The sequence below is a fragment of the Fusarium vanettenii genome (genome assembly GCF_000151355.1).
Source record: "Fusarium vanettenii 77-13-4 chromosome 1 genomic scaffold NECHAsca_1_chr1_3_0, whole genome shotgun sequence".
NCBI lineage: Eukaryota > Fungi > Ascomycota > Sordariomycetes > Hypocreales > Nectriaceae > Fusarium > Fusarium vanettenii.
The window spans coordinates 1,555,337-1,578,391 of record NW_003315881.1 but is presented as its reverse complement, the minus strand read 5'-3'; the positions used below and the strand labels follow the sequence as shown (position 1 = coordinate 1,578,391).

General features: G+C 53.0%; 5 protein-coding genes across 5 annotated transcripts; 1 reads left to right on the top strand and 4 right to left on the bottom strand.

The window, feature by feature from the left end:
- Nucleotides 1-563: 563 nt before the first annotated feature.
- Nucleotides 564-2,481, bottom strand: NECHADRAFT_30640 (uncharacterized protein; the record flags this gene model as incomplete). Its single annotated transcript, XM_003053514.1, has 7 exons — nt 564-957; nt 1,010-1,225; nt 1,279-1,801; nt 1,861-2,011; nt 2,094-2,180; nt 2,252-2,299; nt 2,389-2,481. 7 exons carry the CDS (start codon nt 2,479-2,481, stop codon nt 564-566), a joined length of 1,512 nt encoding a protein of 503 aa, XP_003053560.1.
- A 2,263-nt stretch (nt 2,482-4,744) lies between these two features.
- On the bottom strand, nt 4,745-7,368 carry NECHADRAFT_57399 (uncharacterized protein; the record flags this gene model as incomplete). Its single annotated transcript, XM_003053513.1, has 6 exons — nt 4,745-6,039; nt 6,101-6,706; nt 6,767-6,994; nt 7,051-7,151; nt 7,217-7,236; nt 7,299-7,368. 6 exons carry the CDS (start codon nt 7,366-7,368, stop codon nt 5,079-5,081), a joined length of 1,986 nt encoding a protein of 661 aa, XP_003053559.1. The 3' UTR covers nt 4,745-5,078.
- Nucleotides 7,369-10,631: 3,263 nt separating this feature from the next.
- NECHADRAFT_103137 (uncharacterized protein) lies at nt 10,632-13,840 on the top strand (the record flags this gene model as incomplete). Its single annotated transcript, XM_003054230.1, has 4 exons — nt 10,632-10,800; nt 11,021-11,452; nt 11,505-12,243; nt 12,304-13,840. The coding sequence occupies 4 exons, from the start codon at nt 10,632-10,634 to the stop codon at nt 13,646-13,648; spliced, it is 2,685 nt and encodes an 894-aa protein (XP_003054276.1). The 3' UTR covers nt 13,649-13,840.
- Nucleotides 13,841-13,953: 113 nt separating this feature from the next.
- Nucleotides 13,954-19,037, bottom strand: NECHADRAFT_65620 (uncharacterized protein; the record flags this gene model as incomplete). Its single annotated transcript, XM_003053512.1, has 8 exons — nt 13,954-16,007; nt 16,093-16,280; nt 16,394-16,616; nt 17,204-17,398; nt 17,444-17,570; nt 17,623-17,866; nt 17,916-18,829; nt 18,890-19,037. 8 exons carry the CDS (start codon nt 19,035-19,037, stop codon nt 14,042-14,044), a joined length of 4,005 nt encoding a protein of 1,334 aa, XP_003053558.1. The 3' UTR covers nt 13,954-14,041.
- Nucleotides 19,038-20,973: 1,936 nt separating this feature from the next.
- Nucleotides 20,974-21,831, bottom strand: NECHADRAFT_74826 (uncharacterized protein; the record flags this gene model as incomplete). The annotated part of the gene is made up of 2 exons (XM_003053511.1): nt 20,974-21,524; nt 21,576-21,831. 2 exons carry the CDS (start codon nt 21,829-21,831, stop codon nt 20,974-20,976), a joined length of 807 nt encoding a protein of 268 aa, XP_003053557.1.
- Nucleotides 21,832-23,055: the final 1,224 nt, after the last annotated feature.

Sequence of the window (23,055 nt, the reverse complement as noted above, 5' to 3'; positions counted from 1 at the left end):
AAGTATTATACTTTTTTCTTTTGCAAATACAATCTGTCGTTATCTACTAAATCTGCCTGCCTTTGCCAAGTGACTTCTACCCCTGAATCTGACTTTTGCAATAGTCTCATTAGAGATACTACACAACAAATCGAAAACATGAAGGCCTTTGAATTGTCTGCAGAGTTTATTCTGTTGAACACATCAGAGTACCCATATTGTAGCCTCTTAGGGGTCAAGGGTGTTGCTGGTGTCATCCATCTGGAGAGCTGTGTTGATCACTAAAATAGATTCTATGTGATGGGCTTTTTCTTTTTCTTTTTTTTATATCGTAAATTCATTGACTATCATCCACTGCGACTTCAAGGGTCGAATACTTCCAACTTAGCTCATCGAGCTGTTCTCGAAATCTCGTCAAATCACTCGGAGCCTTTAGCAACACGCGTAAACATTTCAGGGGTATACCCATGTATTGACTCCATCTTGGTATCTACATCAAGAACATTGTATAAAAACAACTGCCCGTCTCATCATGACTCATAAGCAAGTCTACCAGAGAGACCTCTCCTCAAAGAACCCCTCCCTCAAACATCCTCGCGCTTCCTCTCAGCCTGCTGAATCTCAGCCCCATCCTTGAGCTCCACGGCAGGAGTAACCTCGACGCCAATCATCTGGGCACCCTTCTCGGTATGGTCGGCTCCGCCAAAGATGGCGTCCATGTTCTCGAGGGCGATTCCCTTTGTCTCGGGGACGAAGAAGAAGACAAAAATGCCGAGGAGGATGTTGACGCCGAAGAAGAAGAAGAGGCACTTGAGGCCCGTCTTGGCGAGGAAGGTGGGGAAGAACTGCTGGAAGATGGTGTTGGCGACGTTTTGGCACTGCGAGGCCATTCCGACGGCCTGGGTTCGGACGTTGGCTGAGAAGACTTCGCTGGTCCACATCCAGACACCGGCGCCCCAAGATGGCTTGTAGAAGAAGCTGTAGAAGTTTTGTTAGGTGTGTTGGTTCAGATGGGGATGTATGAGCTTACATGAAGAGGTAGAGCATCACGACGATACCAATTGCAGTTGGCTCAGACTTGGGAGTAGGAGTGGCAAGACCGATGACAGGGACGATGAGCATGCAGACGGCCATACCAGCAGCTCCAACCATGAAAAGCCAGCGACGACCGAAGCGATCAGCAGTCCAGACGGCGTTGAGGGTGAATAGAATGCCCATGGTAGCCCAGAGAGCGTTGATGAGGTTGCTACAGCCCAAGAGTCAGCACTATACTTGAGAAGCACAGGAGGAAAAACTTACATCTTCTCGGAAGAGGTCCAGACCTGCTTGTAGATGGAAGTCGAGTAGGTGTTGAGCGTTCCCTGACCAGTGAGCTGCTGGCCGACGTTGAGGACAAAGGCGAGGTAGAGACGCTTCCTGATGGAAGGATCCTTGAACAGAGCACCGTATCCAGGGCTGATGGCCTCCTTCTCGTACTCGACGGCAGCCAGGATAGCCAAAACCTCCTCCTCAACCTCCTCTTCGGTATCACGAATTCGTCGCAGGGCGGCACGGGCGTCGTCGACTCTGCCCTTCTTGATGAGCCATCGTGGGGACTCGGGCTGGAAGGGCAGCAGGATGATGACGATGATGGGGACCATGATCTGGAAGATGACCACCATGCGCCAGTCCCACTCGCCGAGCTCCTCACGGTGGAGACCGCAGGCATAGTTGATCCAGTAGGCGATGAAGGCACCGACAGAGTAGAAGAGCTGCCAGAAGGTCATGACCTGGCCTCGAATGCTGGCGGGGGACACCTCGCCGATGTAGACGGGACCGGCAGCTGAGCGGGGGTTAGCACGGGTATAACTTCAAGTCGAAAAGCCAGGGGGGGTTACGTACTCAGAGCTGTGCCCTGGCCCATGCCGATGAGGACTCGGCCGAGAATGAAGACGCCAAGCTTTCCCTTGGGTGAAAAGGCCTGGATAAAGGCGGCAATGATGGTGACGAAACATCCGACAGCCATGCCAACCCTTCGACCGCAGAGATCGGCCTGTGATGGGGGTATCAGTCTTGGCTTGCATTTGGGGAAAAAAGTTGGAGGCGGACAAGGGTATGTAGGAGGTTGAACATACCAGGGGACCACCAATGAAGAAGCCGCTGACGATAGCACCGATGGTGTAGCACGTGTTGATCAAGCCGACAGTGTAGCTGTCCCGCTTCTAGAGAGTGGGAGATCCATGGTCAGCCACGAGATGCCAAGAAAGAGACCGGCAAGGGGGAGCCGACTTACAAGATCGAGGTTGAACCAGTCGAGCCAGTGCTGAGAGGCTTGGAGAGCCTGTATGTTTGATACGAGTCAGCGATGGATGTTCTTGGGGGCGAGAGGCGAGTCATGTTTGGTGAAGGGAAGGGTTTTGCTTTGCGTACGTTAAAGACACTGGAGTCAAAGCCGTAGAGCGTCATGCAGGACGCCGCCACCATGGCAATGAACCAGTTGTAGGTTCTTGTCTTGCTGACCATCTTGACGGCTTGTGATGTACTCGTATAAGGGATATTGTGTATTGTAAAGAACAAGAACAGGAACCCCTTGGTGGTTGATCAAGGCAGAGAGAGAGAGGGACCCCTTTGTATAAGACAGGAAGGGGGAGAGAAGGGAGAGATGATGGTTGAGCACAGAGATCAGAGGAAAAGAAGAAGAAGAAAAAGGCTTCTCCCGTCATCTTTTATCTTTCGAGATAGTCCTCCCCCGGACCCCAGACCCCAGGTCGAGACTGTTAGCCTGCTCCACCAGGTACAAAGGAACAGGAGACTCATGACTAGGTCAAGACAAGAGTAAGGGAAGATCACGTATGAGAGACCAAAAAAGCCCATGTTTAGGCTGCAGTAGCTAGCCTTCCCTGAAAGTTTGAACCCGGCACGTACATACAGTAGCACTGTAGTAGTAGTAGTAGTAGTAGTAGTCGCTTAGTTTCTGGTCGGCCCGTGAACGTTTGCTTCAGTTGTGGTTCGGTTTTCCTTCATTAGTTCCCAGAGCTCAAGCCTCAGCTTTGGGACCGGACCCCCGCGAACCAAAAGCCGAGACTCTAACCCCCAACGCGGAGCCGTATACTCTTTGGCTCTGAGTCCCTTCCCCCCCACGGGCGCTGTAGACGGCCAAGGCGACATCTCTTGGTGTTTCCATCGTGATGAGCACTCAACATGATACGTCCCCTTCATCTGCTGTGCCGTGCCGAGTTCCGTGAGCCCTGCCAACCCCCCTTGTCGTTTTCCTCCACCAGCTCGGGAGCTATGTCGATTTTGGGTGTGTCCATTGCCTCTCTCGCCCCCGATTCCAATGACTAGCCTCTCAAACCTCCACAGACGCTGGGGGTTGGTTGATTTGCTTTGGGCTTTGGAGTTTGGGACGTTTTAGAAGTGGGTGTGGGGAATGGGGGAAAGGGCTCATGGGCAGATGGGATGGTTGCGTCGCGTCGCTAGATCGTCGTTCCCATTGGTGGAAAAACTATCCGGGGAGAATTTCTCCGTGTGGTCAAGGCTCAGACCAAGGACAGTCCAGACCCGCTTCGCTCTTCCCCTCCACGATTTCCATTTCCGCCCTCTGGTGCCGTGCGGAGTAGCTGGTCGTTGGGCCTATCTTCCCCGCATCTCCATCACCGACCGAGATGATATCGTGGAGAAGGAAGCGAGGCCTAACTTGTTTGGACGGAGGATTCTATTCACAGGAGAAGGTTATCTAGGATAAAGATAATGCTCATACTGTGTTGATGCTGTACCAAAGAAACCCGCTCTGACCATGCCATCACCCATCACCATATCCTGTTCAACCACGAGCTTCAATCTCTAGAATGACTAACTAAATGCCTACACCTACCTTCGGTCAACTGATGTCCCTTCTCGCCCGTGCAATCTGCAAGGTGAGAACACACCACTCACCGAGAGAACCCCGGCCAGCCAAGGTCGATCCTTCTCGGCCACGAGCCACCGCCGTCCACCGCCAAGAACCCGTTGCCCATCACCTCACCCGACTCCCACATTAGCTGCAGGGCATCTATCTATGTGCCCCTGGCAGACCGTCCCCGTCGACTCACTCGATGCTTACAGGACCGCTTCTTTTTTTCCTCTCTCCTTCGGTTCCGCACCGAAGTGAGAATGCACTCGGACATTATCGGCCAGAGCAGAGCATGAACCAGCCAGGGGTCGGTCACCATACGCCCTATATACGCATCAATCAATGCCTGCTATCCCATCTGATTGGACTCGTTCATATCAATATCAACATCGAAATGACACAGAAAATGTCGCCTGACCACCATCAAGCTGCATCTTCTCCACTTGGAGCACAGCCAGCTTCCACTTGATCGATCGAGTCTATCCTCCGACTCAACACACACACACACACACACACACACAACTTCTCCTCAAAAGCGAGACATCCATTCCCTTCCCATTCCATTTAGCCTAAGTATCCATGCCATGGAACCTCCCATCTCTTGGACTCGGCCTTTTACTCGGAAAACAAAACTCGTCTCGAGCCCATCCATGTCCACTTCCTCCCCAAGCCTTTCAGCCTCCTTTTTCATCCACACTGCCTTAACCTCGGTCATCCAAAGAGTCTTCTGCTCCCTAGTACACGGGTTTCATCACTTCTCTTTGCCTACCGTCCTCGCAACAAGAGCAAATGTTGAAAATTACCGGTTCGATTCCAGCTATGTTCTTACCCCTATCAGCAAAACACTTCCAACCCCAGCGCCCTCGCTGTCCCGCCAGCAAAGATATCACCACTAATCTCACCCCATGCGCCCATCATTAAACCTTGTCCATCACCTACCTGATTGCTCCTTGCCTTCCTTCTCTCTGCCTTGAGACTGTAAAAATTGATGTTTAGCATAGGTCCATACTAATCGTGGTAGCCTACATCTCATGTGTACTTCCTCCTCCAAACCATCCCCGAACCCCTTAGCCTTCTCGCCCCTACTCAAGTCACAATGGCGACATTAGACATCAAGTGTCCGGAATCTTCTCATGTACGGCCGATTCAACACAAGACAACAAGGACAACCACCTCCCTTCCTTCCTTTCATTCATATATAAACCCTTCAGTCATTCCATCCCAAGTCTCATTGTGGAGGAAGACCTCCTCGCATCATGTGCCCAACATCGACCCCCACCCACCGCATTTCCTTAGGTTGCTGTGGATTTTGCATCTGTAAACCGCCTTGGTGTTGCGGTGGCGTCCCTCCGCTCTGGTATTGCATCTGACGTTGCTCCCTTGCCGCATCGCGCATCTCCCTTCGCCTCCTGAGTCGCTCTATCAGCTCCTCAGATGTCCTTGCAAAGTTTTCCCGCCATGTTGATGCATCCGCCCATCGCTCTGCGTATGCGTCCAACGTTTGTGAAACCTTTTCTAGACAACGCAGGCTGCGGTCCAAATTGTCCTCTCCATTGAGCCCCTGCGGCTGCAATCGTCTTGGTAGGGGTGGCGGCGGTGCCGCGCCCGGTGGTGGTATCGGTATCGGTACTGGCACTCCCGAGAGGAGCATGTCTTCGGCATCCCTCAACACCGCGAGGAACTGATTGGCCATAAAAAAGACTCTCAACACGTCATGGTATGTGTAGAATCCGGTATTCTGATTCTGGTGGGCAATCCGGTGAACGCTGTCGAGATATGCCATCGAGTGCTCAAATATGAGGATGCGATTGTAGTCGGTGATACGCGGCGCCCTGGTCGAAGGAGCAATGCAGTATACATAGCTATATCTCAACTCCTGCTCGAATAACTGCCGGATATCAATGGGAAGGTCGGTTGGAAGAGCCTCTTGCCACTCTCGCATGTCAAGGCACACCCTCCATATATACGAAATTGGATCCTGGAGGGGCACAGATCCGGACTGGTACAACACTTGGTACCACTGGGACTGGGCCCGTCGAAGCTCGAAGAGTAGCTTTGCAGGATCAGCGGCCGGTTGCCCTAAAATGCCTCCTGAATTTGACGACCTTCGTGGGGCTGCTGCAGGGTACGCGACATTGATAGTATCATCAGTGAATGAGAATGTCCGCGCGTGAACCATGCTGATGGAACTAGACAAACCTGTTAGGAAACACGATCGACTAGAATTCCAGATACTTAAGACCAACGTACCGATCAAGAGCATATACGCAATAGAATATCCTCCTTCGCATATCAAGAGCGGTTTTATCGGAGACAGCAGACTTGGGAGGGTCTTGGTGAAAGCCGAGGTCGACGATTGCCCGTGCCGTGAACCCTATCAGGTGCCAGCTGTCAAAATGCGCAGGGTCCAGCATCGCATACTGTGTGAGTAGAAGCAGAGACTGGATCTGCGTCACATATCCAGGGGCGAGGGCGCCGTCAGCATAGCTCATGGCTCGAGTGACGTATTCGACGCCGTTGCGGTAGTGCTCGTCTTGATATCGTTGGCTTTGGACGGCACTACCAATGGCGAGCACCATCCACACCATCCAGCAGTCGGAATCCCTGATCGCCCGATCATCTTGCTGGTAAAGATCATCGATGGCCGTCAGGAGGGACATCTCGGCAACGCAAGGATACACTGAATGGACGTTTTCAATATAATGCTGAACAATTCCCTGGGCGATATGTCTAGGGGGCAACCGAGATTCCGGTGAGTCTGGAAGGGCATCATTCGTGGTGGCTGCCAAAACCAGTCTCGCAAATGTCATATTTGTCGATGTAGGCTCAAAATCCCGTGTCGTGGCATTAACAGAGCTATCGACACGCATTAGATTCCTTATATCATCAAAGCAAGACAACACGCTGAGCACTCACAGAAAACCAAAGTCTGATACGAGCGAATTGACATCAGAGTTCTCCTTCTTCCGCGCCGCCTTGCGATATACGGCAGCACGAATGGCGGCCAGGGAATCCCTTCTATCCATTGTCTGGTTGTTGAGAGCGGTGTCAGGATCCTGCAATGCAACTGATGCCTTGCGTGACTTGGCATATTGAAGCCTTCTTTCGAGTTTCTCAATCCGTAACTCGAGTGCGGCCACATAGCTAAACACTAGAGTCAGTGGTCTGATACGAAACGGTATGATGATGATGCCGTTCACCTTCTTTCTTTTCCCCTGGCAAATTGGTCATTCGCTGCCGAACATTCACTCGCACGGCCAGCCTTCTCACAGGCTGTACAGGCAGGCAGCTTGCCATCACACTAAACAGAATTAGCCTCGGCTACTAGCAATGATAATGATTCAATCATGAAGGTATCTATCTCACCTTCACTTTGGCAGTGCGACCTAGACGGTGTATTGAATTAGCATTTAATTTCATCACAAGGTAGACAGAAGCCGCAACTTACATCGGGAGCAAGCCGAGACAGGTCGTGAGACCCTCAAAAGAGGGTTGTGAGAGAAGCTAGGGCGGGGCATCTTGTCGAGGAACCAGAAGAGCAGGTGCTCGCTGCCCTGTCACTATCGATGGATAAAACCCTGAAGAAATGAAAATACCCTGGTGTAACACAAAATCCAAGTCGTTTGAGGTAGGCAGGCCAGGTAGATGGAGCGTGAGAAACGGGTGATGATGAGAGCCTGGTGGTGACGGTTGGAATGTCGTCAAATTTCTCCACTTCAGAGAGGGACAGGACAGTTGAGGCCACGAGGACCAGGCTGGCTTCTAGAAAAACGGGCCGGAACCAGCCGGTTGGTTCTGTCCTGTGCTTGTCTCAAGATGAAGCGCGCGCACGCCTTGTGACTGACCCGAATGTCGGCAATAACTAAGGATGTCGAGGGCAATCAAAAGGGGCGTGAGAGACAGACGAAGAGAATGCGGTGGTGGTGGTTGTGGGCGGGCAGTTTAACCCACTTCGCCTGGCGTCGTTGGTTGGCGTGCAGGACCCAAGTCGACGGTTGCGGGATGAGTATTGAAACAATGGAATGAGGCCGGCGACTCGGCGTGTCGAGAATGACACTAATGTCAGATTGGACTCTGATGCTGGTCTCGGATCAGAGGCGAAGGATGTCGGCTAAGGTAAAACAGAACCGTTGTTGGAAGGAGGGATGGGGATCGGAAGGATGCAGTAGAAATTACCTAGGTAGCTAGGTTAGCATGAGATGAGGGGGGATGAAAACCCATGAGATTTGACTACGCGGCGCGAGAGGATGAACCCCAGCCTGTCGTCTCATCCATCGGTCACACACCTCACAGTCACTCCCGTCGTCGTCAGGTGGGGCACCCGGAGCGGAGTGGAATGGATGGAGCCCAAGGGAGACAGACACCAGTCTTCGATGGCGGAGGTGATTGAACAGCGTTGGTAAGCCAAAGCCAAGGCGGCATTGGTAGCAGAACCGTAGCGGACGGACGTGGGGGTGCGGGGGCTTTGCGGATATATCGCCGTCGGGATTTGAGTACCTGGTTGATGAAGATTGAATGTCAGTGATAGAGGGGCAAGCATTGTAGATACGAGTCTAGGAACGAGATACATGGTCGTTTACATGGGTATTTGGTGGAGCAGGCAGTTGAGTGAGTCGTATATGCCTTCCGTCAACAGGTAAAGAGCTAGCAAGACAGGAAGTATTCATCGTGAAGACTTACCTAAGTCATCAACAGATAAGCCCGTGGTGGATGCGGAACTTAGGTACATGTAGACCGTCTGTCCTGGCTGATTCTCAGAAGAATCCATGGAAGCCTAGAGGTGTCAACAAGTAGCAATTCCAATTCGAGATACCCATCAAGAGAGTCGCACATTCATCTTGATCGGGCAATCCGGTTCGCTTTTCCCCGATGGCAGAGGTCAACTTCATAGTGCGGCCGAGAGGCTAGCTACGGAGGTGCACTGCCAGCAAATCCAATCGGCGTATTTCATGATCCCGATCGCCGGTGCCTGAGTGTTGGTTTCTTGATGGAATAACCTTTGCTTTTTGGCGCGCATCGGTGCCGGGAATATGAAAGATTCGATCCAATGTCACACTGCCCCCGTCTTAGTCTAGCCGAGGATGCAAGCACTAGAGGAAAAGAACAGGGCAAGGGTTTTTATGAATGCGTCCTCCGCCGTTCTCGGTCACACCCTCACGGATTTTACGGAGAAGGAAACGGGTCAGATATTTATGAACAGAGGGGAGCAGTGTGGGAGTCGCTCTTTGTGCTGGTTCCGGAACTAGATGTATGATGAGCACTTTTATTATACACAACATAATACGCAGAGGCTCCAAGCCACTAGGAGGGAATATCAAGGTAGTCGAGGAGGCGTCATGTAGAGTCGGAAGGATGATATGATGAAAGCAGCCAGCACAATATAACGTTAACCTCTGCATAGGTATGGCTACCTGCCTATACAGTAGGTGCTTGCTTTGCTACACATAAGGGCACTTCAATATGGCATCAGAGGCGTGGCACAGGTGGCGTGACATGCTCCTCTGTCAAAGCTTGAGTGGACTAACACAACCCACGGCAGATGCATGAAACCAGGTCGGGGAATCGTGAATGGATCCGATCTGTGGTGATGAGGCGTTTCATCACTTTGCTAAGTTAGCTCACAACCACGTCGTGCAGCACACGTGAGCCACGGCTTACACACGACACTGGCCCCTCTTTCTCTCCCTCACTGTCATGACGAACGGCGCATCTTCCGGAACCCTCGTCGAAGCCTTGAGAGCATCCACATGAGATGCCATGCAATGTCTTGAATTTCTCTGACGGACTGATCGGGCCTTTGCATCTGTCATCGTAGATCTACGCTAGACACACGGGCTAGTCCACTCCAGGTAAAACCCAGCACCTCTCCAGCTGGACTGCCACCCGGAGAGATTAGAGCAGAGGACCTCGAGGCGTGTGAGGGTTCTGTTTGGTCCACGCCCAAGCCCACTCGACTCCAGTTCAGCTGCTCTGATGAAACCATGAAACAACCAGTCGTTGAGCCATCAAACATTGGATCCATACAGCGAGTGAGGGTCACCCTAGATGGGGCCAGGAACACAGGGAGGAAAAAAGCCACACTTTTTTATTACTTTGCCGAAAGGTTCTTTTCATTTATACATAGAGATGAGCTCCGCATTCGATGCCATTTTAGTCTTGGACCTGGATCATTCCAGAGTCTAGACCATTCATCTGCTAACTCTTCCTCTTTGGTTAATCCAATCCCCCGCCAATTGAGCCAAAATACCTTACCCTAGACACTCGCCTCCCGTCCAAATGGAAGTGGAGGGGTGTTACGTTAGCGAACCAACGGACCAACCAACCATCCAGTTGCTAAACACAAGCTGGTGGTCTAACTCGACTGGCCTTCCCTGTTGTTGCCTTCCACTTGCCCCTCCTTCCTCAACCTTACCCTACCTACCTCCTGCTCTGTCTGTACATACATCGTCTTCTCGTATCTGACCTCCCCACGATTCTCCCGACATAAGCTTCTCGCGAGCTACTTGTTCTACCCAGCTCTCGGCTATGCCGCTGCCAAAGTATCGATCTATACTCTTGACTCTTCTCCGATAGAAAAGACATAACCCCCTCTCTGCCCTTATCCACCTTGGTCCCTTCCACGTCTCCGGCTGGTCCCTGTGTCCTGCCTTCGTCTTCCGTGCCTAGGTGACCGTGCCGCTCTGCGCACAGGTTCACGACACCGACAGTATAAGCCTCACGGGCATTTGCGCAAAACAGAGGCCCACCAAGATCGTATCCTACGATCCCGCCATCCCGCCCAATGGACCCGGCGGACATCTTTCGACAAGGCTTTGGCCATGTCGGTCCTCGCCCAAACAACGCCGCCTTCATGAGCCATCCACAGCATCCTATGGCGCATTTGCAGAGACAGCAACACCCACAGTTCAGAAAGCCCATGCCCATGGTCAAGAACGAGGACTCGTCATCGGGTGGCGACGGCCCTGGCGGCCAGCGCATTGCTCATACTCTGACAGCATGCTGTCGCTGTCGGCAGGTATGATACCACTTATCTCCCCGAACCGGTGTCGACAGAAGATGTTCATGCTGACATGTTTGTCCCATCGTAGAGGAAAACTCGATGCGATCCTAATCTACCGCGCTGCCTACCCTGCGAAAGGTCTGGATCGATTTGTGAATATCTCGATGCAGCCAAGGGTCGCAAGATCAACCGCCACTATGTCATCAAGCTGCAGGACACAGTGAGACAACTCGAGGCCGAGCTCAGCCAATATACCGACGAAGAGAACGAGTACCCCGGGAGCAATGAAGACATGGTGCGCCCAGGCGGGATGGTTCGCCTCAACGGCGGTGACGAGACCCCTCGATACCTAGGACCTAGCAGTGGCATCGCGATGACGCGCCTGCTTATGGAACAAGCCAAAGCATACACAGATTCCAAGCGCATCTCGGATCTGATCCCCAGCGTTCGTACCCAGCCGAATCGTATGCAGTCCATCCAGATGACCGGACCGTCCGCCAACAGTAGGAGGAAGAGCTACCCCATGATCAGCCAACACCCCGCGGAGAGCCTACCGACGAGGGCTATCATGGATAAGCTGCTCGAGGTTTTCAACCAAAAAGGTGAATATCGCGAGCGATGCTCATGTGTATTGCGAACGCTAATGCTTGATAGCTCAACTCTTCTGGCCTGCTTTGCACGAGAAGGACCTCCAGGACGACGTCGATGCGGTTTACAACGGCGATACCGACCCCTACCGGTTTTTCATCGTTCGCATGGTTGTCGCAATTAGCTTGCAGAAACCGGGAACTCTATATGCCGGTTTGGCCGACAGCTACTACTTGGCCGCAATGCAAAAATTTGAGGACGTCCTTCAGACAAAGGACCTCAAGACATTGCAATGCCTTGTTCTGCTCGGGCAATACTCGCTCCTCACCCCGACAAGAATTCCTATCTACTATGTCATTGGTCTTGCGACCAGGATATGCCAGCAGGAAGGCTTGGCAAGCGAAAAGACCATCAACACCCCCCCTTACAACTTGAATCCCAAGATGATCGACATGCGACGACGGTTAATATGGACAGTTGCTGCTATGGAGTACGGCCTGGCGCACAGCATGGGAAGACCCAATAGTTTTGCAACTGGGGACGACCGTCTGGACGTGGATTTCTTTGCGACTGTCGACGACGAGTACATCACCGATCAGGGGATCCAACCTGGCCCACCCAGCGAACGCAAGCTGGTGGCTATTCACTTCTACAAGATGAGAATGTGCCAGGCGGAAATCCGAAGGGCGTTGTACGAGAAGAAGAAGGATGACCCTAAGAATGATCAGCACCCCTGGTTTGGGAGAGTTGAGCGGATGAATCAGGATTGGCTCGATAATTCGCCGACGAGCCCAAGCTGGTGCAAGTCATGGCATGTACCGGTCCAAGATATTGATTGGAAGTGGATGATTAACATGTTTAATAGGTTTACTGGCCGCTATCACCAGATGCGCATCTTCATGTACAGACCGTCTCCCCAGATTCCAAAACCCTCACCTCGCGCCGCCAAGATTTGCTTCGAAAGCTCAGCCATTATGATCAAGTTGAATGCCAAGCAGATGGAGGGTGGAGGAGATATCAGCTGGGTGTTCCTCCTGACTGTCAACATGTCTCTCAACACGCTACTTTGGACTGTGTCATACCCAGAGGTTCGACAGGCGCACCCTCGAAAGGAGGTGGAAGAGCTCGTCGACATCTCGATGGAAGTCTTGCAAGGCTGCGCAGAGAGATGGCCCGGAACCGCATCTGCTTCCCAGCTCTACTCTATCTTCTCCAAAGCCTGTCTACAGAGCTACGACGCACGCCCTACGACAGGACAGCCCGGTGGTTTCTTCACGACACCCCCATCATTTGCTGATCCCAGCTCGCCCCCTGATGCCTTCTCCCAACCCAACCCTCAGCAGGCTCCCTTCCTCAACCCGCCCCAGTTCAGCCATGTCTTCAATTCTCCGCCGGAGGCGATGAATTCGTTCGCATTCGACCCCAACTTCCCGCCGCCTCAGCCAACCTTCCGATCCAACTCGATCTTCTTCAACCCTGCCAGTGGTGAACCAACAGGCCGGAGATTCTCGTACTTCCCTCCCGATTATATGCAGACCGGCGAGGCAGCTCCGGATGATCCAACACCGCCGGCTACTACCACCCCTGAGCAGCATATGGCATCACCTCCGGACCATGTATCGGATCAACTTCCCACGCCCCCTGATTCTGTTCCGACCGGCAACATGACGACCCCGACACCCAGCACGGTGCTATCGCCCCCAAACACCATGACTGCGCAACCCACTCCCATCATGCAACACGCATCTCCAATGGTGGTTCCGCTAGGACCTGTACAGAACATGTCTCCCCAAGTCAAGATCGAGCCTTCTCAGGGTGGACCGACCTTCACAGTCCCGCCAGTGACACAGACACAAGCTGCCCCTCAACAGCGGCCCCTGCCGACACTGAGTGATCCCAACGGGTGGTTCTCGCCGCCAGCCCCTCTTATCTCACCGTATACTTTTGCCAACATGAGCAATAGCTTTATAAACAACGGAATGGGCAACACAGGCAACTACGGTGACATGTCGGGGGCCGGTCTTGGACTGCAAAATTTCGGGGCCAACAATGTTGCGCCTCCTCAGTTTGACTACGGCTTTGGTCGCCAAGGCAGCCTTACACAGTCACAGCAGATGGAGCTAATGAACGTGCTTGAGACGGAGGGTATGGGTGATATCGACGCGTTCCTCAACGGGGGCGACATACCAAACAACAACAGATGGTACTGAGGGGAGTGCGACTTGAAGACGAGACGAATTCACGCAGCGGGCTGAACTGGCACAGGCGGGCAATGGTTGGTACAAGGCATTTGCATACATGGCTGGCGTTTTGTGGGCGTTTTTATAGCATTAGAACCGTGGTTTTATGGATATCTCAATGATAGAACTACTTACTCATGCTCCAAGTATTCTCTGTAGCCTATCACTTCGTTACAAACCCAAGTAATCGGTAAAGCAAGTCACGACAGGGGAATCGTCAAAGAGAGTTGCCCTTGTCATACAAGAGATGCGTAGACACCAACACCAAGATATGTTGGGCGCTCAAGCGCTTTAGATTCAAATTGCTTTAGATGCAGCAAGTAGCAAGACAGAGATGAGTAGAAAAGCAAGAGAAGTCCATCATCACGGCTCCGCAGCATCCCCGGCGGCGTCTTCGAGACGCAGCTTCTCGACAGACTCGCCCAGTGCTCCCGCCTTGCTGGGCTTCTTGGTGCGCTTCTTGCGCCGGGTGGTGCCCGTAACAACCGGGGCTTCGCACAGCCACCGGGAGACGGCGAGGGCCCGTAGAGTCAGGATGGGGTAGTCTTTGCCGTCCTCAACGGACCACCGTCGGAGACTTGGGTGGGTTGCTAGACCGGCACCGTAGACAGGGGCAGGGGGGATGTTGGTGGCAATGGGGAGGCGATCCTGCTCGGCACGCCTCTCCTTCTCGATCTGGTCGTCATCAAAGGCATCAAGAAAAGCCTGGTCCTGACGGCGTTGCTCGTCGGAGATCTTGGCTTTGGGCTTGGTGAGGGGGGTATCGTAGTAGAAGGGTAGGGGAGGGGGCGCGCAGAGGGTCTCCCAGGAGGCGCTCAGCTGGAGCTGGCTCTCGTTGCGGCGGAGAACCTCCATCCAGTCGGACCGGGCCTGGGAGCGGCTGGCCTGGAAGATGGGAAAGCCGTCAGCCTGGCGGACAAGTCGGGCCACCATGTATATGTGGCGGAGGAGCTCCTTGGGCGAAGTCTGGACGAGAATGTGGCAGAGGAGAAGCGAGTGCAGCGCCTCAGTGAGAAGGGGATGGTAGGTGGTCCATTCACACGTCGGCGGCAGTTCCGATGCCTGCCCAGGTTTGGCAATTTCTTCGGAAGGGTAAGGGGGGAGGTCTGGAGGAGGTACGGCGGCAAAGAGGTCGGCGATGGAGTAGATGGTGTAGGGCTCCAGAGAGTAGGTAGCCTCGGAGGGTCTCGGGTTTCGGACGCCATGGGCCGCAAGGTTAACGCGGTCGTTGAAGTCCTTGGCGATGACTGTAGGAAGATTCGGTGCATATTCCAGATTCGAGATGAAGGACATGAAGTCTCGGAGCGCCCGCTTCGCATACGTCTTGACAAGCTTTCGAGACTCGGCCTGTTTGCGGGCTGAATCTGCGTCAGCAGCATCAGCATCAGGCTCTGCATCAGCTTCGGGTGAAGTTTGCGCGTTGGCTTCAGGAACTGGGTTTCCGTCCGAGTTCTCTGCATCGGCGTGTCCGTTGGCTTCCTGGGCTGGAGGTATGCCGCCTGCCACGTGCTGGTGAGCCACAGTCAGGTACGCCGTAGCTCGTAGAAAGAGTAATTGTCCTTCCAGGCTCGTCGGCTGGTCCTTGTCGGCCAGAACAACGTCTTGAGGCCGCCTTCGGCCCTGATTTGGCTCCAGAGTTTGCGACTGCTCAGGGTTCTGGTGCGGTGGCTGATGGAAGCGGCTTATTGACAAGGCGAGAGTCAGGTCCTGAGCAGCCCCCTCAAAATCGTCCTTGAAACACTTCACGATGGCGCGGGTGCGTAGGGCTTCCCCTTCGCTCGGCTTCTCCGATATCACCTCTGTCAAGGCCTCCAGGCCGGTGGACTCGGCTAGTTGGCGCGAGGGTATCTTTTCGTGAAAAAAGTGCACATATTTGGCATCAGGATCCTGTGGGTTGCGCTGCAGGACCAGTCCAGCGACTTCTTCTATCGGCGACGAGCCCTGCATGGTCGCGACGCTGCACGCGATCTCGTCCAGGCGATAGGCACGGCTGAGCTTCTGGCTCGCCTGCTCTCTCATCCGGAATTTCCGCTCACGGCTCAGTTTAGACCCATGGCCCCCTCCCATGCCAAGGGCCGACATGGAGGATGCGCCAGGCATGCCGCCGTTGACGTTTGTCATGATCGGCGAGGAGATGTCACTAGCAGCTCTCACGGCGAGGTTGGTGGCTTCGTCGACGAGCCGGCGGATCTTGGTCATGTCGAAGAGGACAGCAGGGTCGATGGGTCGGGGTCGCGGGGTGTTGTAGTTGATGTTGGTGATGGTCTCGAGTATCTCCATGGGCATTTGAAGCCATGGGCCGTGAAAGGCCGAAATGAATCGCCAATGCCTGCAAGTTGGAGCGTCAACATGGCGAACTCGAGGGAGATGGACAGCGGGGTAGCAGGAGAGCACAGGGCAAGAAGAGGACGTACTTGTTTCGACATATTATGAGAGTCTGAGAAGATGATGTCGATGATGTCGTCCTGGGTGACCTAGAGGTTCTGGACCCTCCTGCGGTCGTGGCGGGCTGTGGTTGTGTTTGCGAATCGTTCTCAGGCGTCGCATTCTGCCCCTCACCAGAAGGACCAGCATCAGCAGCTGGAGCCTGCTTGCTCTTTTTCTTTGCCATTTTTCAGGACCGCGAGGGTAGCATCTACGGCTACAAATATGATGAGATCATTCGTCTTGAAGTTGGTCGTGTTCAAATACCTTGAGCTGGAAAGGCGAGCGCACAAGGGCGATCAAGCAGCGTCGTTGATTGCTATGGTCAGCGTGGGGTAGGTAGGTAGTTAGTGTAGCGATAGAGAATTCCACAGGGTGGATAGCTTGGAGGAGTGAAGAAGGAAACAAGAAAAAACAAGGTGGATGAGAAAAAAAGATGATGAAAACTGTTTGTGTTTTTTTCACTGATGTTGTTTGTAGAGAGATGAGAAAATTGATAAAAAATGACCCGGCACTGGCTGTGATTCAGTGCTTGTCTTCTCAGAGTCATTTGGGCTCAAAGTGTGGTGGTTTGGATGCCATATGGATCACGTGCAGACCAATGTGCAATATTGATCGAGGCAGGTTTCACAAAGCGACAGATGATAGGTTGTCACCATCGGCAACCAAGAAATGCATCAATGGGCGCTTATTTTCATCCCTTTATTTCATCCCTTTGTGAAATATTGGCCAGCCCTTTGTTTTGCCTTGAGGCCTTGTTGAACCGGCCATTGTTAGAGCTCCGAGTCTCACTCAAGCTATTGGTGGTTGGATAGGTGTGTTGGAATTGTGATAGTGCTTGTTGAGCTGCTCCGTGCTAATTGAGCATTTCTAGCCCTTTTCTCTTTCGTACTGACACGTTTTATCGAAATGTTTAATCCATGTAGTTAGTTAGGTTTGTATGAACACGATACCTTTTATCTCAAAACGCCATACTCCTACGTCCTCATCTATGCTCCATGCCACCATTTAACCAGCCCAACTCGCAACCCAGACAAATAGGTGACAGCCATTCAAATACTAATCATCCCAGGAGTTTTAACGGACACATACAGCATCTACAAATCCTTTAGGTAGCCCTCGTTGGCCATCCCATGGATCGCATATGCGTCTCGCAGAGGTAAAGGTACCGAATCCTTGGAAGACTCAAGCAACGGGGCTGTCTTGGCTTCTGTTATGAACTGGCTGTGGAGAAAGTGCAGTAGAGCTTGAATATCGGCTTTTGTAGTCATGGCACCAAGGCTGGCGCGAACAATACTACACATGTTAGCTCTGATAGAGATAGGTCACCATTGGGCTTACCCAGTTGGCCTTCTGTTGATGATAGCCATCTCATTTGCACCGCAGGCGTGTCCGCTCGAGAACATCCTGTTCCACTCCCACTCTTCGTACTCGAGAGCCTTTGAAACACCACCGGGGCAACAGACACCTGGAAACTATAGTCAGCAGAGTATGTTGGGACAACAGACAGATCTCCATACCACCAGCTCGGATATACACCCCAGCATCATTGGCCAGCTTCTCAACATCCGTCCAAGGAACATAAGTCCCATCCTGCCTCATAATGTTGAAGGCGAACGTTGCCCCCTGTCGCGAAGGGTCTCCATATGCGCTAGGGTCGTCGACATAGATTTCAACAACGGGAGCACCGTTGGGATACCTGAGCGCCACGAGACTCTTGTAAAGGGAACGTGCTAGGTAGCAGCAATGACGAGAAATAGCATCCTATGAGTATGTTAGCGCATAAGTCCATATAACCCCGCCAGCAACATACCATAGAGCCATAGAGTCGAATATGGGTATCAATGGCCAGTCCAAGGGCCAAGATGCTGTGGAACGGAAGAGTCCCGTCCTCGAGACCGTCATGGATGTTCCACATGTCGTACTGGTCTCCCAAGCCGGGAACCTTCTTCGCAACGCGAGTGTCACCATTCAAAGGAAACAGTTGTGCCACCGTCCCTCCTCCGAAATATCTTCTCAGGTTGAGTACGTGTCCCGATGCCCGCCTGACCACCAGGGCACCGAGATCCGGAAATCCAAAGATCTTGTAGAACGAGAGGCAGGTAAAGTCGGGTGCATCGGAGGGGTCGCTGAATAGTGAACCGAGTGACGTCGTCATGGCGAGGGCTGCGGCGTCAAAGAGTGTGTACGTGTTTCGAAGCTGAGGGTTCTCTCGTATTCTCCTTAACCATCCCTTTGGTAACCGGCGGCCGCTGAGGTTCGACTGGCCGGGATATGCGAATAGACCCAGGCCTGTGGATTTGCTCTTTCGAACCTCAGGATTGGAAGGATATTCGAGCCATTTATCGACGCTCTCGTCATCTTCGAAGCAATGATAGTCCCCAGACGTAAGCTCTCGAACGCCGATTATACTGGTGTGAGCCTCCCTGTGATATCCATACCAGAAGCTCTTTGCCGGAGTCTTCTCTCCAAGATCTCGAAACCCGTCTGCCACCAGCTTGATACCAGCCGTGGCGTTTGCGACAAACACAAGATCAAAATGGTCAGGGTCAGCACCAAGGAAGTCGAGAGTCTTGGCACGAATATTATCCACCATCTCACCCGAGAGCTTCGCGGGTAGGTTTTCCGAATGTGGGTTGCCCCATAGGTTGCTGATCATTGCGTGAGAGAAGCTGCTTATGAGAGATCGAGAGTAGATGGTGGCGCCGCCATGATCAAGATAGGCCCCTGAAAGGGTGAGCAATCATGTAACATAGCTTGTAAGTCAGGGGTTTTGGTCGTGCACACCTTGGGCCATATTGGGATATTCGTCATCTCTGAATCTGTCAACTGACGAGTTATACTCCATGACTCCTGTTCCAACCGCCATCCTAAGAGGCTGAGAAGCCACCGTCTTTATCTCTGTCTGCAGGGAGAGACAGTCAGTATCAGCCATGGCCTCATATACAGCATGTAGCATAGTTTGGCGGTTTGTGCCAGGTTTGAGGAACTTGAGCCAATATAATGTAAGGGGTAGAAAGTCTTCAACAGGATATTGTGCAGAAGCCACAACCAGTTGGTTGGTTGGTTTGTGAATAGATCGGCAACCTACAAGAGTCGAAGAAGCCATGTGCAGGCGCAACGTGTGTAAAAGAGTTCAGACGCGTTGCGGCGATTGCTAAGCGCCGAGACAGTCTCGTAAACCAGCCCAATAACGATAAAGTTCGAACCCACGGAGGAGAGACAGTGCTGTAATTATCTCGATAGATGATTGCTAAAGGAGGGTTTCTCGGAAGGAAAAGATAGTCAACTGTCCAAATCGAGCGGCGAGCAGCTTAAGCGAAGATGGTTCAGCTCCCCAGACACGAGGCGTCAATCGATATATATATATATATACGTATGCCTCCTCTAGCACAAACACTGGCATCCTTGCTAGACACCACCGGAGGCTACTTCTTCAAAGGGAAAAGAGAGCATTGGGTATCCGTGCAACTCCACAAAACACCAAGAGGCAAGCCTCGAGTGCGGCATGGCTTTTTGCCAGAAATAGGCTTTAGATCGTCCTAGGGCACGGAGCTGAAGATGAGCTGCAGGAACCGGTCCCATTGATGACGAGGGGAAATCAACAATTCACAAGGCAGTGGAAAAAAGGTGCCAGCTGAGGGCAGAGTGGACGTGTCAGATGCCGTCTCCACAGGACGGGACCACAGGGCTGAGTTGTTGATCCCGCATTTCGCCGTTCATTGCGGGCCGCTATCCCATACCGGGACGATGATGTTTGTTATTCGGGGACTTGGAGGACCCTTTAAGCCTCGTTTCCTCCCCGACATCCGAAGCTTGTGAGCTGATGCTGTGGACTTTGATGGCCGCCAACTTGAAAAGAAGCCCCTAGTGTCCCTGCCTTGGATGTTGCTGCTGCATAGATGGAGGGGGCGAGAGATGATAACCCCGGACACTCATCGACGCCCGTCAGCTCTAGTGGAAAGCTGCATGCACTAGGGCCGGGCCTCGGCGTTCAAAGCCACCAATTCAAAACGTCTGTGTGAAGAAGGGGGGAAAACTGCCGAGTCCCGGGCTGAGCAAGTGGTCGATCCCAAAGGAAGAATGACGCTTGGCAGATGGCGAAGCAAAGCTTAGAAACTTGTAAAAAGGCCCATCGTCGATGGCTGGTGTTGGTAAAGGTCCTTGATGAAACGCCTGGAAAACCAGCCGAGGTGGGCCTGCAGATGTCGAGTCCGAAGCGCCCAACCGTTGTCAACGGCGCCGCCGACATGATAAGCGCCAACTTGTCTAGCGTCTATGCTTTTCAGATTGATTGATTGACCAAGGGAGATTTAGACGGAGAGTGCCAAGATTGACAGAAAACGGGGGATCCTGGATTGGCATGAGATACCTGCCTGTCTGTGTAGGTAAGTCATCGTGAGATTGTAAGCGGGAGGGAGACACATACCGGAGACGAGACACAAAAGTCAACTATCAGCCCATTGTTGCCACGCCTTGCGAGGGCGTCAAGAAACATTGATTCAGTGGAAACACTATGTTGTTCTCCAGATCGACATCTGCGACGCTGATACCCTTGTCCGTTTCGAGGTTGAAAAGTGGAAAGCCAGTCAATCTTAAACAGATGATGGACAACCTTGTCGATATCAAAGAGTCAAATAGATGGATGCTGGGATTGTAGGGCTGGTCACGTAAGCGGACCAATTTAAACTTTGTTTCAAAGACGTCGACTTCAACGTATTGTCATCAAGTTGAAGGATCCTTTTATTTTCTTTTGCTATCTATGTGAGTCCGGAACTCCTGCTCATTGTTGGCACCTTGACAATCTCAAAAAACAACCATGTTTGCTCCCCCTAGTGTAATAAATGAACCTAATATCAAACACACATCCCTCATAGTGCCAAGGCAAGAGCAATGACACCAGCCAGGGCCAAGTGGACAGGCAGGGCCAATGTTGAGGCTGCGTTCGGGGTGGTAGACGACCCGCCGGTCTCGCTGGAAGAGGGCTCAGGCGCCTGTGTGCCTGAACCTGAGGGTGTCTGGGGGCTGGAGCTGGGTGTCTCAGTAGCCGGGTTGACAGTCTCTGTCGGAGTTGGCAGGTAGTGGGGAGCAGAGTAAGACTCGTTGGTCGCGGGAGCCTCGATCTGAGAGACAAAGTTGGCGCACGTCAGGCGGGTCTTGTTGGCATAGTGCAGCACAAAAGAGCGGTTTCCAAAGAAGGCACCGATGCCCTCCTTTGTTGAGGCGTAGTAGTCGATGTACTCGGCTTCAAAGGGGTCGCTGGCGATCTTGCCGTGCTTGCCGCTCAGGTCACCGACCTCGCAAGATGCAGGGTCCTTGGCATCGCAGGGAGTCTCGGCGCCGCGCTCATAAGGATCGAGGTGAGCCAGCGTCTCGGTACAGTTGCCGTCCTCAGGGACGGGTGCAGCGTGGAGGTGATAGGCTGTTCACTGTTAGCAACGTTGCTGGGGTTGATGGGCATGTATGGACTCACTGAAGGGGCCACCCTCCTTGGGGAGGTTGCTGAACTTGACCTTGAACTTGACGCCATTTCCGCTGTCGGTTGCCACAGCGAGGATGGAGCCCTTGGCGTTGCCTTCGAGCTCTGCATCCTTGAAGAAGCGCTGCTTGGGGAGTGTGGCCTTGAAGGGCACTCCAGGAGGGTTGTCCATGACCTTTTCAGCATCCTGGCCGACGACCTGGCCGACGAGGGCCGTCAAGAGAAGGGCCAGAGTAGCGTGGGCTCGCATTCTGAACGAGGGTATGATGGCGGGTCGGAGATGAGAACGACGTATGCGTGCAGTGTAAGCGATAGGCTGTGTGCGACAGACAGGTACTGTAGGTAAGTTGTAGGAATAAAAAGTGAGCGAACGCGAGGGACCTCTTGGGTCAAATAGAGACGATGGGTCTAGCCCGGAGGTGAATCAATGAAAAATATGCAATGTCTGAATTGGAGGGGGGAGGAAGAAAGGGTGAGAGGGCAAACCGGCAGCTGGCAGCAGCGGCAAGTCGAGGCTATATAGTGCAGGGCGTCATCACTGCCGACAGCGGGCGGCTGGCGTTTGACTGACTGCCCGGGTTACGAGATGGGCTGGATGCTGCTAGGCAAGAAGAAGTAGACTAGCTGGGGAGACTGGCAGGGCTCTTCTAGCGGCATAAACGAGGGGATACCACTGCAACTAAAACCTGAGCCAAGAAGAGGCTCTGCCTCTGCCGCATCTTGACGAGCACCAAAGATCCCTCCCCCCACGAATAGATGCTCAGCTACAGACGCGGGGAAGAAGTCATCTCCTCTTCAAGGCAAGGGGCCAAGGGCGTCAGCTGTGCTGTAATGGATGCCATGCCAGTCCATGCCAGCACCCAACAAGCGACGAATCCCCCTTGTGCTGGCGTCTGGGCGCACCCATTGGCCGTGACGTGCCGGGGGGCACAAGCGGGAGCCCGTATTCATTGGCGACGTGGCTTGCTGTTTCAACACGGCGCGACATCTTTGTTCTGCTGGATTGATTGATTGAACGGCTGCGACGGCTGCCCCTTCTGCACAAAGGCACTCACAATTGTTTCCCATGGGGTCCGTGTTTGCTCCAATCCGAGTCTGGCCCTCTGGTCGTGGCAGTGCAGTCAGTCGCTGACAAGTTCCGCCAAGGCCATGGGAGGAGGAGGGTTGCTGGCGTGCGTAACCTCACACAGCGCCTAGGTAGCTGGCTGGTTGGTACCTGTGAGCTAGGCTCCGGATGCTATATTGGTCATTGGCCGTCGCACCCAGACAAGAAACAAGTGCGTAATGATAACATCACGAGTTCCCTTTTTTGAGAGACCCTGAATACCCTCAAAGTCCGTTGTTCAAGATTCAGCGATGTCGGCACGCGGGATGTCAGCTCCGAGGGCTTGAACAAGAAGGGATCACCGGTAAGACGGCGGTCTGCATTGAGATGAGCCCTTGATCGCAATTTAATAGCCTCATCTAAAGTGAA